Raw genomic sequence first — 18,570 nt, 5'->3', positions numbered from 1 at the left:
TGATTGGGGGGGTGTTCTATTAACAGTTCAATTCATAAAAGTTTCACGCATTAACTATGATGTAACATAGCAGCTATGATTGGCTTAGGGGAAGCTGATGTCAGTTTACATATTCAACTCACTCAAACGTGAGCGCATCAGCGCCATTTTTTGAATATCGATTGAAAGCCAAGTTCTTTCCTACTGCTTTTTTGATTATGTTAAGCACATATTTGAGGTTTGTGGTCAGTATCATGCCACGTTGTACTTTTATTCATGACATTCCAGTTAGCTTCTGAAGAAGCCTGACAGTTTGGTGAAACGGAGGCCCCGTTGTGCAAATAATGCTGGCAATGCAGTAGTGTCTCAGACAAGATAAGTGCTTATGAATTTGAGTTGTTCACTAGGCATGTTTTAAAAAAACTGAAAAATACTAACAAAACTTCAAAAAAACTTTAAAAAATTTTTGAGTTTATCTAGGAGTTTTTGGACTAATGATAGACACGTGACCGACTTGTGGGAAACGACCCGTGAAGGAAGCGGTGGGACCGTTGGATGACCAAGGAATAAAGGGATCACTAAAGGAGGACAAAGCAATCGCCGACAGACTGAACACGTTTTTTGCGTCAGTATTTACCAAACAGGTTATATGCAGCATACCGGAACCCATCAGGCTATATGCTGGAAGCGAAAAAGGGAAACTGACAGGGTCTACAGTCAGTCTAGAAGAGGTATGCAGACAGATCGACAGGCTTAAGAGCGATAAATCCCCGGGACCGGATGGCATCCACCCTGGGGTCATCAAGGAACTAAAAGGGACCATAGCTGAACTGCTTCAACTAATAGCTAATCTGTCAATCAAAACAGGAAAGATTCCGGAGGACTGGAAGGTGGTGAATGTTACACCGATCTTCAAAAAAGGTTCAAGGGGAGACCCGGGAAACTACAGACCGGTGAGTCTGACCTTGTACCAGGAAAGATGGTAGAGGCGCTGATAAAGGACCGCATCATTGATCACCTCGATGGACACGGTCTGATGAAGACCAGCCAGCACGGTCTTAGCAAAGGCAGATCTTGTCTGACAAACTTGCTGCACTTCTTCGAGGGAGTAAACAAGCAGATAGACAACGGTGACCTGGTCGACATTGCATATCTGGACTTTCAGAAGGTGTTCGACACTTCAGAAAATTGCGAGCCATGGAATTGAGGATGAAATACTCACATGGATTAAAAACTGGCTGGAGCACAGGAAACCGAGCATTGCCCATTTACCCCCACTCTCTGACTGAAAGAGCATCACCAGTGGGGTGCCGCAGGGCTCAGTGCTTGGACCTGTACTCTTCAACATCTTTATAAACGATCTGGACATAGGTACGACAAGCGAGGTGATTAAATTTGCAGACGACACAAAGTTATTCAGAATAGTGAAGACGCAGGGGGATTGCGAAGATCTACAACGTGACATAATCAGGCTCAAGGAATGGCAGATGAGGTTCAATGTGGATAAGTGTAAAGTGATGCATGTCGGTATCAAAAATCTCAAGCACGAGTACAGGATGTCTGGGGCGGTACTTGGAGAGACCTCCCAGGAAAGGGACTTGGGAGTTCTGATCGACAAGTCGATGAAGCCGTCTACATAATGTGTGGCGGCAGCGAAAAGGGCGAACAGAATGCTAGGAATGATAAAGAAGGGGATCACAAACAGATTGGAGAAGGTTATCATGCCGCTGTACCGGACGATGGTGCGCCCTCACCTGGAGTACTGCGTCCAGCACTGGTCGCCATACATGAAGAAGGACACGGTACTACTCGAAAGGGTCCAGAGAAGAGCGACTATGATGGTTAAAGGGTTGGAGGAACTGCCGTACAACAAAAGATTAGAGAAACTGGGCCTCTTCTCCCTTGAACAAAGGAGATTGAGAGGGGACATGATTGAAACATTCAAGGTACTGAAGGGGATAGACTTAGTGGATAAGGACAGGTTGTTCACCCTCTCCAAAGTTGGGAGAATGAGAGGGCACTCTCTAAAATTGAAAGGGGATAGATTCCGTACAAACATAAGGAAGCTCTTCTTCACCCAGAGAGTGGTGGAAAAATGGAACGCCCTCCCGAAGGCTGTCATAGGGGAAAACATGCTCCAGGGATTCAAGACAAAGTTAGACAAGTTCCTATTGAACAAGGACGTATGCTGGTAGGGCTAGTCTCAGTTAGGGCGCAGGTCTTTGATCAAAAGGGCCACCGCGTGAGCGGATTGCTGGGCATGATGGACCACTGGTCTTATCCAGCAGCGGCATCTCTTATATTCTTATGAATGGTCCATCCAGTCTGCCCAACCTGAGTAAGGTAACCCGCCCCTACAATGTTAACTTACTCTGTACAAACATTCATGTACTCAAAGACTTCATTGATTTTTTCGCTGTATGTCCAGCTCTTCTTATTGTAAACAACCTCGAACTACCTTGGCTTTGGTTGTATATAAACAATAAATTATTATTATTATTCAATTTAAATTTTTTATTTTTAGCTATTTCTGGGCAAGAATCCAAAGCTCTACCCGGTACTGTGCTTGGGTTCAACTGTTGAAATCTCCGTTAAAACCTACTCCATCCCATCTAAACCCTCCCAGCCACTGAAGCCCTCTCCAGCCCATCCTCCCCCAAACGGCCATATACAGATACAGACACAGACCATGCAAGTCTGCCCAGTACTGGCCTTAGTTCAATATTTAATATTATTTTCTGATTCTAGATCCTCTGTGTTCATCCCACGCTTCTTTGAATTCAGTCACAGTTTTACTCTCCACCACCTCTCTCGGGAGCGCATTCCAGGTATCCACTACCATCTCCGTAAAGTAGAATTTCCTAACATTGCTCTTGAATCTACCACCCCTCATCCTCAAATTATGTCCTCTGGTTTTACCATTTTCCTTTCTCTGGAAAAGATTTTGTTCTACGTTAATACCCTTCAAGTATTTGAATGTTTGAATCAAATCTCCCCTGTCCCTCCTTTCCTCTAGGGCTTCCAGTCTCTCCTCATACGTCTTCTGGCGCAAGCCTCCTATCATTTTCTTCGCCCTCCTCTGGACCGCTTCAAGTCTTTTTACATCCTTTGCCAGATACGGTCTCCAAAACTGAACACAATACTCCAAGTGGGGCCTCACCAATGACCTGTACAGGGGCATCAACACCTTCTTCCTTCTACTGGCTACTGCAGTAGTTTAAAAAGGTCTCTGAAGTCTTTTTCTCCTATAGAAGGGGTGTAATTGTTAGAGATTCAGTTTGTTTAGTTTGCACCTATAGTTGCACTTTATTTTTGGTGACGTTTTAAACAAATCCCAATTAAACTTCCTCTAATTTTGGCGCTCAACATAGAATCTTAAGAAAGCTCCTTAAAGCTGGCCTTTCTACTCATACATTAGAAGGAATTTATACCCATAAAAGAAATTTTAAAGAGACATGACATAGAGGGTAAGGGGTGCAGAATCTAAGGTGAGAGGAGTTAGACACTTTCTTGTGAAGAGTGTAAAGCTCTTGTCCGACATAATACGGAACCCAGAACACACAAAGGCAGACAGATGGCTGCTAATGCGCTTTTCTAAATCACAAGCACGATCCTCCTCCCTCTATATCATTTGCTCAATAGGCAGCTAATATAACTTACGGACTGGCATACCAAATCCAGCATGCAAAGTTATAGTTACAGTAGTTCAGGAGATCTCTCATAAATACATGGATCACCGGAGCTAAATCAAATCAGCGTCTGCTGAAATTAGATCAGACATTGATGTCCCCATTAGTAATTTGGTTTTTGCTTTGCAAATGAAAAGAGGGCCGAGACAGGTCATCTGGGGTTCAAATCCCAACAATACTCCTTGTGATCTAGGGTAAGTTACTTAACCATTCAGTAGCAGACTGTAAGCTAATATACTGTACTTATATTAACCCCCTCCCCCCGGGCTAAATCCAAATTTCCATCCCATCCCTTCCAGCCACACACAGAAGAAAAAAATACTAACGATGTTACAGTACTTTCCTTACAAAAATGGGGCTGAATTTTACAACTAAAGATTTAAGTGCAACCTGAGACATGTGTTTTATTGATGCCACAATTAATACATCTATCATTATTTGTCCTAATCCCCAGGTAAAGCAAAATATCAAATTGTACTAAATACCATTTAAAGAAACCACTAACCTTCCACACCACTTATACACTTGACTCTCTCGCGGACTTCCACGTTGTATCCTTCAAAGGACATAAACACACCGTCTGGATGATATGGTGCTCTCTGGGTATACACTTTGGAGTAGCTCTGAGAGAACTCGAACCTCTCATAGCCATCATACTGTGCTATTTTTCCATATACTTCAAAATACTTCTCTATCCAGGAGAAGGGAAGGTAGACCTCATTGCCCTCTCTCCTGCCTTTAATAGTTTGATCTTCATTGATCAGGCAGTCTATGTCCTCAAATTTGAGGCCCTGACCTTGGTTTCCGTTGCCATTCAGCCCCTGAGCCACTGGAGGTGCTTTCTGTTGCTCCTGTGGCGATGCCTCTTCCGACTGTTGCTTGGCTGCTAGATTCAGCCCATAACTATTGCTTTCAGGTGCAGAGGCTCGCTTCTCAATCCCATATATTCGGAAACCATTGTTGAGGTCATAAGGAATGTGAATGGCTCGGTCACTGGTGCATTTGTTCCACAGAAGGATGGTCACCAGAGTAAAGAGAGCACAAATGACGATTAAAGTCTTATAATTGACCCGGGCTGCCAAGCAACGCATATTCACACCATACCTACAAAAAAAAAGAAAAAACGAAAACATTACGAATCACACATTATACAATTGTTACATCTGTGTTTCATCAAACACAAAATACATACCACAACACAACTACACACCAAGTCAAAGTTCTCCGCTGCTGTGTCCTGAGCTTATGAAGGTGTAACAGTATCCAAGTTTATTAAAATCTTATTATCTTGCAACATGGACAATCCTTCTGGGCAGCTTACAATCTAAAAGTCAATACTACAAATAATAAGACTATATCACTTTCATGTATACATAAAATTTAGCCTAAATATAACTCCAAAGTTTTATAGTAAAGGAGGGAAAGGTAAATACAATCTGGTAGTTTTATGTTTTGCAAAATTCCACCGATGTACCTAGTTCCACCTTTTTATTTATTTTTAATGTCAATGTTGTACTTTTATATTTTATAAGCATCTTCAAATAAAAATGTTTTAATGTCAAATTTTTCAAGAGAGTTCAATAATCTAAGAGACAATGGTAAAGAATTCCAAAGTTTAGGACCAGTTACTGAAAAAGTAGTAGTTCTTACATGTTTGTGAACTATCTCTTGATTTGAAACAAAAACAATGATCTTCCCTAGCAAAGATAGACTATCTGGCCCTGATTCTCCAAAGTGCCGTCCCGATTTTAGGCAGCTGTAGGCGTCCTATAGCTGTCTAATCAGCCAATCGGGATGCACGTTTTTTTAAAAAAATGCTCCCCAGGCAGGCCTGAAGGCGCCTCCGGGAGCCTAGGGAGACCCACAAGATGCCTAAGCTCGCCTAAGGGCCTTAGGCAAACCTAGGAGGCCCTACGCGTCTCCCTAGTAGAGGAGAAGCTTAAAATGTAGGCCAGCAAAATGCTGGTCTACATTGTAAGTAGACGCAACCGCTATACTTATCGCGGCAAGGGATCTCTCTGCTGCTATAAGTATAGCGGGCCGCGGCCTGTACGATCGCTGGCAGGAGAGTGCCCAATCCCTCCTGCCCGAAGACTTCCCCCCCCCCGACAATATCAACAGACCTTAGACTTAGTGGGGATGGGCAGACTTTCTAGAGCCTGGGCCAATCAGGCCTTAGACTTCGGCGGGATGGGCCAGGAAGGGGCAGGCCCGCCTCATTTCGGCCAGGCGTGCCCGCCAGCTGGACGGGCAAGACCCATCTGGCCGTAAGAACAGGTTAGTTTGGTGGGGTGGAGGTTTGGGGGTTGTTAGCGCCGGGGGGGGAGGGTGCGTCTTCGGGCAGGAGGGATTGGGCACCCTCCTGCCAGCGATCGATATTGTCGGGGGGGGGGGCATCTTCTGGCAGGAGGGTTTGGGCACCCTCCTGCCAGCGATCGGTAGTGTCGGGGGGGGGGCGGTTGGTAGTGTCGGGGGGGGGGGCATCTTCTGGCAGGAGGGTTTGGGCACCCTCCTGCCAGCGATCGGTCAGGGGGCCGCGGCCCGCTATACTTATAGCGGCAGAGAGATCCCTTGCCGCGATAAGTGTAGCGGGCCATGTCTAATCTAACCCGATTCTCTAACCAGCGTCTATAACATGGACGCCGGTTACAGAATCGGGGTTTAGTGTAGGCCGATTCTGAATAGGATGCCTCTCCCGGGCGTCCTATACAGAATCAGGGCCTAGGTGTCTTGCGGGCCTCGCCTTCAATATAGGCGGCCTGCCTGGGGAGCATTTTTTTAAAAAAACATGCATCCCGATTGGCTGATTAGACAGCTGTAGGATGCCTACAGCTGCCTAAAATCGGGATGCACTTTGGAGAATCAGGCCCTCTCTGTCTAGTCCAATTAAACTTCATTCCTCCACGGTACAAATTGTACCAAGTCTTAAACTGCTGGGTGCTATTCTTGATGGAAAACTTTCCTTTCATGACTAGATCAGTTTGGTGGTGCAGAATGTTTCCACCAATTGCGTTTGATATACTCTCTATCTAAACTGCTCGACTCATCTTCATTATTTTAATCCATTCACTTGTGAAGAGAGTTCGACCATGTAACCCCCCCATTGAACACAAAATCACATATAAAGTTCTATTAATTTTCAAAACCTGTGCAACTAACTAACCTGAATTCATCAATAAACTACTAATACCATATTCCCCTCAGAACTTGCTTTCCATTCCATCTTTAAGGCACTTCAAGACTTTAAGTGCTAATATTTTTTTGGTTACCGCCCTGTTACTCTGGAACTCCTTAACTCATTTCAAGTCCAAATTAAAAGTTTTCAAAAGAATTCAAAAGCGAGAATACGATGATTCCAAACGTAAGCTAGGTGATAAAGAGTTCCATAAAGCTGGAGCTATTGCAAAGAATGCTGAGTTTCTAGTTCTTTCCCATTTTGTTTTTGCAGGATGTGGAATTACTAATCTATTGTCTGGTAAAGATCAAAGAACCCTTGATAGGGAATATGGGATGATTAGTGATGCCAGGTAATCAAGGACACCCGAGTGTAAGATTTTATACGTCAAAGTTATTTTAAATTGTATCCGTGAATAGAAGGGTAGCCAATGTAACAAGTTTTAGTAAGGGAGTTATATGATATTTCCACGCATTGTTATGCACTCTCACTGCCATATTTTGTAATGTCTGAGGACTATGTAGTTCTACCCTATTTCCTTTTGTTTCAGTTTATATTAAGTAATTTTGTTTGTCTCATTACTAATCTGCTGGTATTGCTGTTTGTTTTTATTAGTCTCAATATTAATGTTATTTTAATTTTTTTATTAATCCTGTACTATTATTAATATTCTATGTTATGTCCTTTTAATGTATTGTAACCTGCCTAGAAGTCTGATTTGGAGGTATAACAAATTTTTAATAAACTTGGAAACTTGCTAATATCATTCCGTCATATCAGAAAAACAGAATCCATCATTTTAGCCTAATAATTTTCTTTCCACGTCCACCTAAGAAATCTGTTAATTACAGGTCCTTCTCCCATTCCTAATATAACAAATACTTACCTGCTGTCAACCATCTAATCATACATTAAGATGACAAATCACAAGAGACCAAAATCACAAAACAGAGGCTGAGAATGAAGGAGCAAGGTGGCTGAGTACAATATCATAAATGATTTCTGACCAAACTTCAGTACTGGAGGCAGACAGGAGATCAGAGAAGGATAAAACCAGGATCTAGAAAGAGCAGATAATGAAAAAAATACTAGAAATTAAATTACCAGGCAATTAGATCTACAAAGAACATGGGAAATGCCATCCTACTCCTCAATCCATCCTATAAACAAACAAAATTCAGACATTATAATTGCAGCTCTGATACTTAGATAAATAGAAAGGATAACAAAACCCTAGAGAATAAAGTAGTTACCAGAAAAAGTGTAACAAGACAACCTATTCTGGTTATTTATAACCTGCCTAATTCTCATGAGTCCAATGTAGCGTAACAGTAAATTCTGATCTGTAAACGAAGTCTGTTCCAACATTTGCTGGTTTGAAACAAATGAGCTGTCCAGCCTTTAACAACGCAACGTGTTTAATTGAAGGGTAGGACAAAAAGGAACAGCTTTCTACATGGTGAGAGAAGCCATTGAACACCTTCCAAACTAAAGAAACAGTCAAACTCACTATGCACCAGATTCATCAACAGCAACAGTGCTTTGCAACAAATGCAATCCATGAGTATAACAATACTGCAATACCACAAGCGGAACTAGCACCCTATGAAGTCAGTTGGTTCAAATCAAAGCAGTTTACCAGTACTTTTTTGCACCTGGGACTTTCACTTGGTTCCATTGGTTTTAAGCTCCACCTTCAATGATCTAGACCGGTGGTCTCCAACTCAAACCCTTTGCAGGGCCACATTTTGGATTTGAGCCTCAGAAAAAAAGAGTGAAAGAAATGACAATTTTGTATGAGGTGAAACTCTTTATAAATCTTTCCTTTTGGCCAAGTCTTAATAATAATATTGTCGTTTTATTTCACTTTTGTGATTATGATAAACAGCACCTGGCGGGCCGCGAGTTGGAGACCAGGCTCTAGGAATGAAGAGCAGCTTCCGACGTCACTCAAATCGGTGACAAATGGGTCCCTGAAGAGAAACTCCTCCTCGTCCCTCACGTGGCGCGCCTTCGAAGACTTTTCTAGAAGCGCCAGCGCCTCCCCCACCCAACCGTCGCCTCACCTCCTACCCGCCAACTCTCCGGCCTTCGGTCTCCCGACGCCGGCCCCGCCCCCGCCCGGAAACAGGAAATGGCGTCGAGGAGGCGGCACGCGTCAGAGAAGGGCGGGGCTCCAGCGTCCGCCTCTCGCGCGCAGCTCAACCGTTCAGTTCCTGTGTTTCGGCGGCTTTTGCCCCACAATGCTGCTTGATAAGAGAGAAGACGTGGCTGATGTCTTTTCAATGGAGCCTGACCTAAGACGTCGAATTCTACTGGACAAAGGCAATCATGAACACAAAACTCTCTTTTTGGTGCTTTCCAACACTGCTCATAGCTCTTGTACCGTAAGGGAGGCCGCTGCCCCTCCCCCACCCTTTTCCGGCATGAGCAGCGTGCCCACATGGGTGTCAGCTCACCCTTTGATGTCACTTGCTAGGCACAGGGCCCAGCAGTCATGTCCGCGCCAGCACCAATGCAACCTCACGGAGGGGTACCGCACCCTTGGCAAGATGGCGCCCGGGGTAATCATGACCTGATGAGAGCTAGTCAACACGGTTTCAGGAAGGGGAAGTCATGTTTGACAAATTTGCTTCAATTTTTTGAGAAGGTGAATCGACAAATTGATAGCGGAGAACCATTGGATATCGTATACTTGGACTTCCAGAAAGTATTCGACAAGGTACCACATGCAAGGCTCATGAGGAAACTACAAAGCCATGGAGTAGAAGGGGATATACTAAGATGGATAGGCAAATGGCTGGAGAATAGATTGCAGATGGTGGGCATAAATGGGAAGTTCTCAGACTGGGAGAAAGTGATGAGCGGCGTGCCCCAGGGCTCGGTTCTTGGGCCCATTTTATTCAATATCTTCATAAATGACCTAGAAGAGGAAACAACAAGTAACATAATCAAGTTTGCAGATGACACAAAACTATGTCGGGTAGTTGGGTCGAAAATAGACAGAGATGCACTTCAAAGAGATTTGAACCAACTGGAGAAATGGGTGGAAAAGTAGCAGATGAAATTTAATATAGAAAAATGCAAAGTGATGCACCTGGGCAGGCAAAACAAAGAACAAGAATATAAAATGTTAGGTGTAACATTGGGCAAGAGCGAACAAGAAAGGGACCTGGGGGTACTGATAGACAGGACCCTAAAGCCGTCGGCTCAATGTGCAGCGGCGGCAAAGAAAGCAAACAGGATGTTGGGCATGATAAAGAAGGGCATCACGAGTAGATCGGCGGATGTCATAATGCCGCTTTACAGAGCAATGGTCAGACCACACTTGGAATACTGTGTCCATCACTGGTCTCCCTACCTAAAGAAGGATATAACCCTGCTGGAGAGGGTGCAGAGACGAGCCACGAAGCTAGTTAAAGGTATGGAGAATTTGAGCTACAAAGAACGCCTCGAAAAACTGGGATTGTTCACCCTCCAGAAGAGAAGGCTGCGAGCGGATATGATAGAGACTTTTAAAATATTAAAAGGTTTCAACAAAATAGAGCAAGAAACTTCGTTATTCACATTGTCAAAAGTGACTCGAACAAGAGGTCATGGACTAAAACTGAGGGGCGGCAGACTCAGGACTAATTTCACACAGCGAGTGGTGGACTCTTAGAATGCTCTCCAGGAGGAGGTTGTGACGGAGACCACCATTCTGGGATTCAAGGGCAAGTTGGATGCACACCTTGCAAATCACATTGAGGGATACGGGTGATCAAGGTGTCCATTTGGGAACACCTAGCTTGGCCTCCGCATGTGTGGGTCGCCGGACAGGATGGACCTTGGGTCTGATCCGGTGAAGGCATTTCTTATGTTCTTATACAGTTGTTTATAGTTGATATAGACCTCTTCGCTGAAATGGTTGATTTGATATTTCTGTGTACTAGATAGTAGTACCACTTATTTAGGTGTTTCCAGAGTAAATGTTACACAGTAATACAGTGCCTGCTACTCTGTACGGGCACCAGTCACCCCTTCTTAAACACTGGTTGTCAAGTCTCCACCATTCCAACCATAAATGATGGAATCTTGGTTATAACCACCTATGATCCCCAAGTATTGCAGACAGTATTTAGTTTCAGTTTACAGTTTATTTAAAATTTGATTAAAACGCTTATAAGAACTTCTAAGCACTGTACAAACTAAAAAGGGGTAAAGAACTTTCACAAAATTGTACAAAACCAATATAACATTCAATGGACAGTGACTGTCAGGAACATGTCAAGATGTTTCCCCCCAAGCTGCTCAGCTCTTATGCGCAGGCCCAGTAGAGTGCAGAGCCATGACTGATGGAGCTTTGAACAAGCAGTAGCAAGGGCAAAAACAAAAACTTGCAGTTGAAGCTTCTTTGCTACGGCATGTTCGGGAGTATTTTCTTGTGTGTGTGTCCATAGTGATTTTAGACGCAGGACACACACTTGGCCACTGACTTTAAAATTCAAGCAGATGTTTAACATTCAGGTCAAACGTTCCTACTTTCATGCTACCAACAGCTCCAACCAGCAAGAAAGGTTTGCATGCTAAAAGGTAGGCGTTCCTTGCTGTGCTGGTCAGTAAAATCCTTTTGTGCATTGGAGGCTGAAGTAACTCACAAGCTAGACTTACTCAATCTGTATGCCCCTTGGTCTTTTGCTATTTGTGTCCAGTACTGACCTTGGTTCCCCCAATGCTGGAATTCTCTGCTAGTAGAAGGAATGTCAACAGAGTCGCTAGAGCAGGGCTGCCCAAGTCCGGTCCTCGAGATCTACTGGCAGGCCAGGTTTTCAGGATATCCACAATGAATATGCATGAAAGAGATTTGCATACCAAGAAGGAAGATCTTTCTCATGCATATCCTGAAAACCTGGCCTGCCAGTAGCTCTCAAGGACCGGACTTGGGCAGCCCTGCGCTAGAGTATCTGTTCTATCACGTTGCTACTCGAGACCTGTCCTAAAACCAGCATGTACACACTTAATCTAAAGAGAAGCATCTTGCAGAGGGTGACATGGTAGACGGAGTAGGAATCAAGAGTTATGCTCACCGCAGCAATTGTTGCTTTCATCCAATGAGCAATGGTTATTTATTTACTTACTAACTAACTAACTAAGGATTTGGTATACCAGTCTTCACAGTTCACATGGCACAGTATTAGCAGATATTAACATTAGAAACAACAAGGCACTTAGAGTAATAACACTACATTAGCAAACCCTGACTCTGGGTTCAAAAAGGAAACAGTATAACTAAAACAGCCAGAGGAAAAAATTCAGCTTCCAGAAACAACCAAAACTCTTTGTAAACTTTCTGAAATAGCTCGGATTTTACACAGATTTTAAATTTTTTGTCTAAACGTTCCTACTTAATATCGATTGGATGTGAGTTTCTCAGAGGTAAAAAGGGAACCCATACTAAAGAGTGGTTGAATCAAATCCCTAGACTTCCTGTGAGGTTTGTGGCCAGTTTGATTACTCCTATGTTGACAGGTCAAAAGCCTCTTGGCCTTGGGCACTTGTGCTGCTCCTGGTGCCAGGGACCTCTCAAATGTAGATTGTCTTGGGCACAAGTTGATTTGTCTGTTAGTGTCCTTTGATTCTTAGCTCCCAGGAACTATTACTGTATATACTTGAATATAAACTGAGATTCAGGTCAGCGTTGACCCACCTCCTCCTCAACCTGTTTGCAGGCCTCTGCCAGGAGACCTGATGGTCCAGCGGTGTCCAGGATATGAGGGATCCCTCCTGCCTCTTGACCCAGCTGATTCTAGTTATTTATATCTTCCTCCCTCCTCCCCCGCACACCTTTAGTATCCCTGGTGGTCCAGCAGTGAATCGCGGCAGGAGTGACCTTCCTTTGCTCTTTCCTGTGCAGAGTCGCTAGCTGATTGGCTGCCATGAACTCACGGGAGGGACAGGAGGTGGGAGGGATCCCTCCTGTCCTGTCCACTGCTGGACCATCAGGACTCACGGCAGCCTGGTGGAGGCTTGCAAGGCATCAGGAGGAAGGGGGCCAAAGGGTACAGAACCTGGCAGGGAGGGAGAGGAGCTGGGTGCAGAGACTGACAGGGCACGGCACTGCACTTGAATATTAAACCCTCCCCGGTTTATATTCGAGTCAACCTTTTTTCCTCCTTTTGGGAGGGGGGGGAAAGGCTACTTCGGTTTATATTCGGGTCAGTATAAATTCAAGTATATACAGTATATGCATGGGAAGGCCTGGATCTGTAGCTTAATTTGGAGTATAGAGCCAGATCCAAGCCTGAGAGAACCCCAGCGCGTGTCCCTGGCCAGAGCAGCACTGCAGTTGGGACATCCATGGCTGAAATAATTCAGTGTCACTCCTTCCCTCAGTACTACTTTCTGATTCTGCAGATGGGACATTCCAATCCACATCTGGCATATATTAAAAGACATAACCAAGGGGGTGCTAAAAAGTTCTCAGCCCAACCACCCAGCTTCCTAAATTCTGAGAGTTATTTTGCCAGAGTAGCTGAAAAGAGTGTTATCTTATTTCTGTAAGAGCAAATTTGCAGAAACAAAATTCTCTGTTTTGACATTGTTTCAGTTAATTGATTGAACCATATCCACATCATTCTCTTCTTAGTTGGGCTGAGAACTTTTTAGCACCCCCTTATAATGACTTGTTACAGTTCTTATATGTTTTAATATATTACATAAACACAGTTCCAAGGTGCTTCTTTTCGCTATTTCCATGGACTTTTGTGGAATTATTGTGTTTGTGTAATAAACGTAAACTGTAGATTGAAAATCTTGCCTCTTCTGTTGCTCTGGTATATTTTGAGGCAAGACTTTCTTCTTTCCTTCAGTTTTAATATATGCCAGATGTGGATTGGAAAGTCCCACCTGCAGAATCAGATGTGGATGCTTTTCAAAGTGCTCTGCTCAGACAAATGGCGATGGAAGCCACGAGGGAAGGAGTGACACTGAATCTGGTATGAGTGATCATCACACGTTAAGGTTTGATAGTAGAGTGTGGATCCACAAAACTCAAAGTCTGGGATTTCAAACATGCTGACATTAGGGGAGACTATAGGGAGAAGTGAAAAGACAGTGGTGCAAGCTGAAAGGAGCTGTAAAAATGGCAATAAATGTTTATGTAATGAAAGTAGCATACATCGAGGGGAAAAGGAAACTGATTCAGTTCTCCAAAAAACAAAGGCCCAAGAGGTAGGCGAAAGCAAACGAGAGGGAAACTCAATGTGAAGAGAGAAATACAGCTGCAAAAAATGGCTAAAGATAAGTGACAAGACTTTGGATATGTTGGGGGAAGAAGGACCGTCAGAAATAGAATTGTAAGACTGAAAAAGTAAGAACAGAGGCATCAGAATGGAGTGGGGGGGGACCATGGGGGCACAGAAACATTTGTTTAGCTTATCTGCTTTCTCCTCATCAGTCTCCACTCAGTGAAAAGGGAGGGGTGCAATAGCTCTGCCCTAGACCCCACCCCATCATAATAGTACTAATTGTAATGCAATTTCTTCCATCCATTTTTCATATACACAAAATATAATCTTGTTAATATGTAATGGTAACCACAAAATTTTTAAAAAAACACAAAGCACTACTACTACCACTATTTATCAATTCTAAAGTGCTGAAAGGCATATGCAACACTGTACATTTAAATTCAATAGTCAGTCCCTGCTCAGAAGAGCTTACAATCTAATTTGGACAGACAAACAGGACATCTCAGAGTTGGAGAGTTTGTGGTAGAAGGAATGGTAGAATGGGTCGAGGTATCTGACGGTGAGTGAGAGTTAAGAGCTGAAAGCAGCTTCAAAGAAGTGGGCATTTCTCTTGGATTTGAAAACTGCTAGAGACGGAGCATGACACTTTGATTCTGGCAGCCTGTTCCAGGCATATGGCATGGCAAGAAAGAAGGGATGGAGTTGGCAGTGGAGGAGAAGGATACAGATAAGAGAGACTTACCCAACAAATGGAGTTCATGGGGGAGATAAATGAAGACAGATATTGGAGGGCTTCAGAGTAAGGCAGTAAGAGGAGTTTGAACTGTATTCAGAAATGGATGGGGAGCCAATGAAGTGACTTGAGAAGAGGGTAATGTGAGAATAGCGGATCTCATGGAATATGAGTATTTTGAAGGGATGAGAGACAGTGTGCGGGAGACCTGAAAGAAGTACGTTGCAGTAATCTAAGCACACTCTTTCCCCCCCTCCCCACTCCTACACAGCATTTCTTCCTCTCTCTCCTCTGCCCCCATGTGCAACATTTCCTCCTCTCTCTCATTCCCTCCTTTATTGCAAAGGGAGTGGAGAAAGAGAGAGAGGTGATCCAGGGTACATCTCTCCCACCCTCTCTACTGCCACATCCAACATTTCTCCCTCTCTCATCCCCCAGACCAAAGGAGCCAACTTTTGAAAATGATTGGGGTGCTCAACTCATAACTCACAATAAAATTCTTCTCATCCAGAAAAGAAAGGAAAAACAAAGTACATCTGGTAGTGAATGGAACATCATGTGTATATGTGAATGGAGAAGATAATGCACCATTCGTGGAAGAAAGTGTTCATGAATAAGTTGGATATAGCTATGGGGCTGGATGAAATACTGTATATCCCACGATACAGAGGGAGCTCAGATCTTTGGAGATTGGAGAAGAGTGGCTGCTATAAAGACAACTGCCTCAACACACATCAGATCCAGCAAAATATTTCAAAAAATGTCTGTTTTGAAAAATGAAAATTATATTACAGATTTGGTGACACCTCAGGCCAATATCTAATTCCTCCCTGACAAACATGCAAAAAGCCAGTCAGAATCTTACCATATCCCAAGAGTTCTTAAAGATATACATATAAATGGTCGATGGACTGAGACACAGAACATTCAATGGCATTTCTGGAACTGCTACTCTTCTCCTGCTGCCTTTTAGCGACACCTTGAGGTCATCTCAAGAAGTGCAGCCTGGTTTCCCAGCATGGGGAAGAAAAGCCATGCAGAGACAGAACAGGATAGAGGGGCACATCACATACACAGCCTCTTTCACAAAGCCACGCAACAACAGCCCCGAAGCCCTTTAAATCTCTATGGGATTGGCTTTGTAAAAGAGGCTAACAGTCTTTAAAATCAGAAGTGTTCTTTGAAAAATTTGAAATGGAACTGTTCACACTGTGCTTTGATGACCTTGGCAAGCATTGGGGAGCCACAGAAGAAAACGTGCACTTTCCCTTTCTTCTCCTGCCCAATTTTCTGAAACACCTGGAAAAAGAAATATAACTTAAAAGCTGCCCCGCTTTCTCGAGCAGATGTTTATTTTTATTTATTTAAAGGATATAGCCTGCGCTATCCATCGTTCTAAGCAGGAATAATCAGATCCACAGCACTAAACTATTGTGATGTCTTTCATAGCATAAGAGCTTTTCTCAGCTGGCTGATGTGACCTTGGCTCTTGAACTGGGCAGTGTTTCTGTAAAGAATGCCAGTAACTGGGTAGAGGTTCACACCTCGATTGCTCAAAAATATGTGTAAATTATATTGAAGACTTTCCCCCTCTTTTACGAATGCATAGAGCAGGTTTTAGCGCCAGCAGTGGCGGTAACTGCTCCTATGAGCGTCGGAGCAGATACCGCTGCTGCCGGTGCTAAAACCTGCACTATGCATTCATAAAAGAAGGGGTCACTGCACCCACCCAGCTTCAAATGAGACACTATTGCATTTAGGCTCCATACTGGGAATATTGGCATTTCTGTGCTCATTTTTGTGTCTACTCGGTGTCCACTTCATGAAATTATTGTGCTAAAGAGTACATTTCTTATAATCTGTTCTAGTTTTCAGGGATTGTCTCTGAGTGGATCATGTGTGTCGTCAGATTGACTGCTTAGATCCGCCAAGTCCTATTGGATTGAGACCTTAGTATGTGCTCTGCTCCCCTAAAGCAACACATTGATGTCAGACAGGTCAGTTCCCTGGCAGAAGAGGTCTTACTGCTATGTTTTGAGCAGATGTGGAAATGAACATAGATTAAATGTTAAAATTTACATATATTATGCTGTCCATTAAAACCGTTGCTGTACTGTTCATACTTACTATTAATTCACACAGTAAAAAAAGGAGGCTGTTTAAGGGAGGATATAAAAACTGTATTTAAGTGGGAAGGGTCTCCCTTTGACATTGTGGCCAACCAGTGGTTAATGACTTTAAGAGGGTCTGAATGGGCAATTATGTGGTACATTGACATAATTTTGCATCTATTTGACTACTATGTTCATGTTTATTAATGTTAATTTTCTAACATGTCTTGAAGTTTAAATTTGTTTGGACTTTTTTGTGTGGGGGAGTAAAAGTATAAGCAGTGGCATCTATAGACAGAAAAATGGATGGTAGCAACAGGGAATCAAGATAGGTATAGAGGGGAGAAACAATTCCTCACATCATTCCCACCCCCATTTTAAATATGCAACATAGGACCCCAGGCCTTTGTATACATAAAGAAACATATTGGTGACAAAGCTTACAGCTGAGGCACCTCTAAAATAAAAATTTTGGGAGGTGGGGGAGTGTGGCATCCCCTGACGGACCTCCGTAATGGTCCACCCAAGCTCAATCTGGCACCACAAACAGAGATTAAAAAGGCCACTTTAAACAAAATTCAACAACCCTACACTAACCTAGGTAAAGACTGCACAGGCTTCCCACCTCCACCTGCTGGAGACTGAGAACAGACTGATTGTACTTGGGACTGCACAGCCCACTTGTACTACAGCCAAAAGTTTGTGTCTCAGTCTCCACCTGCTGGTAGAGGTGAGTTATAACCTATCAGTTCTGTGCCAGTCTGGAAGGACAATAAAGAAAACAGTCTTGTAGTGGATGCCCCTTTGAATAGCTGTCTCTGTGTCTTTTCCATGTTTCATATTCACTTGTAACCCCCATGATTTGTGGAGGTTTCTAGTACATCCAGGCTCTCTCGCCCACCTCTTGGTTTAGGCTCTAAAAAAATTGGATAATCTGCATCCAGTAAGCATTTGATCCCTCCAGTATTTTGGGGGTGGAGGCCTATGATATAGGGGTTACAGAGGATATACTTGTTCTTGTTGGCTTTTTTAAAACATGTTTTAAAAGGTTCTTCGACAAAACCCTCTCTTTCCAAGCTGGCAAATGGAATGCCTGCCTGTCCACTCTCATCTCTCTTGCCCCAACTTATCAATCCTTCAGGAAATCTCTCAAAACATACCTCTTTGACAAATTCCTCTAACCCCCACCCTCCCTACCCAAAATAACACCCCACTTCATCTTCCTCCCTACCCTTCCCTCTCCTTCACCCCGGTTGGCACCCCCCAAGCAACAGTGATTGGTTCACTTTGCATTTGCCACCGGTCTATACCATATAATTGTTAATTAATTCTCTACACCTGCATTGTATAAATCGCTCTGAACTGTTTCCAATATGCTGTAACTTCGATGTAACTTCGCTGTAAATGTACAGTCTCTTACCCTGTAAACCGCTCTGAACTGCTTGTGGTATTGCGGTATACAAGAATAAAGTTATTATTATTATTATTATTCTTGCCCATAATCATACAAACAATACGTTCAGCGATGTAACATTCCATAACACATCAATCCTCCAGAGTGAGAATCTGGACTCTTATAACCCCCACACCGAAGTGTAACAGAGTAATTATTGAACAAGTAAAATAAGTGAACCAAACAAACTTACCACCTGCC

The 18,570-nt window shown here is 43.4% G+C and overlaps 2 protein-coding genes across 12 annotated transcripts in view; both read right to left on the bottom strand.

Moving 5' to 3' along the window:
- The window catches only part of GLCE (glucuronic acid epimerase), an 84,087-nt gene extending 75,072 nt beyond the window's left edge, over positions 1 to 9,015 (bottom strand). The window contains exons 1-3 of one of the 10 annotated variants that reach the window (XM_033920009.1): positions 8,483 to 8,899; positions 7,948 to 8,003; positions 4,174 to 4,772 (exon numbers count right to left, since the gene is read on the bottom strand). In XM_033920009.1, coding sequence (XP_033775900.1) covers positions 4,174 to 4,772; positions 7,948 to 8,003; positions 8,483 to 8,521 — 694 coding nt within the window. In that variant the 5' untranslated portion in view covers positions 8,522 to 8,899. The other 9 variants (XM_033920011.1, XM_033920019.1, XM_033920010.1 and 6 more) reach the window with 9 other exon arrangements.
- Positions 9,016 to 15,223: 6,208 nt separating this feature from the next.
- NOX5 (NADPH oxidase 5) overlaps positions 15,224 to 18,570 on the bottom strand; it is a 39,301-nt gene continuing 35,954 nt past the window's right edge. For both annotated transcript variants that reach the window (XM_033919520.1, XM_033919521.1), the window contains exon 17: positions 15,224 to 16,104. In XM_033919520.1, the coding sequence (XP_033775411.1) occupies positions 15,973 to 16,104 (132 nt within the window). In that variant the 3' untranslated portion in view covers positions 15,224 to 15,972. The remainder of the gene's footprint in view (positions 16,105 to 18,570) is intronic.

This window comes from Geotrypetes seraphini, chromosome 14 (genome assembly GCF_902459505.1).
Source record: "Geotrypetes seraphini chromosome 14, aGeoSer1.1, whole genome shotgun sequence".
In the NCBI taxonomy this organism is placed as follows: Eukaryota; Metazoa; Chordata; class Amphibia; order Gymnophiona; family Dermophiidae; genus Geotrypetes; species Geotrypetes seraphini.
The sequence above is the reverse complement of the archived record's forward strand: the minus strand, read 5'-3'. Positions and strand labels throughout refer to the sequence as shown.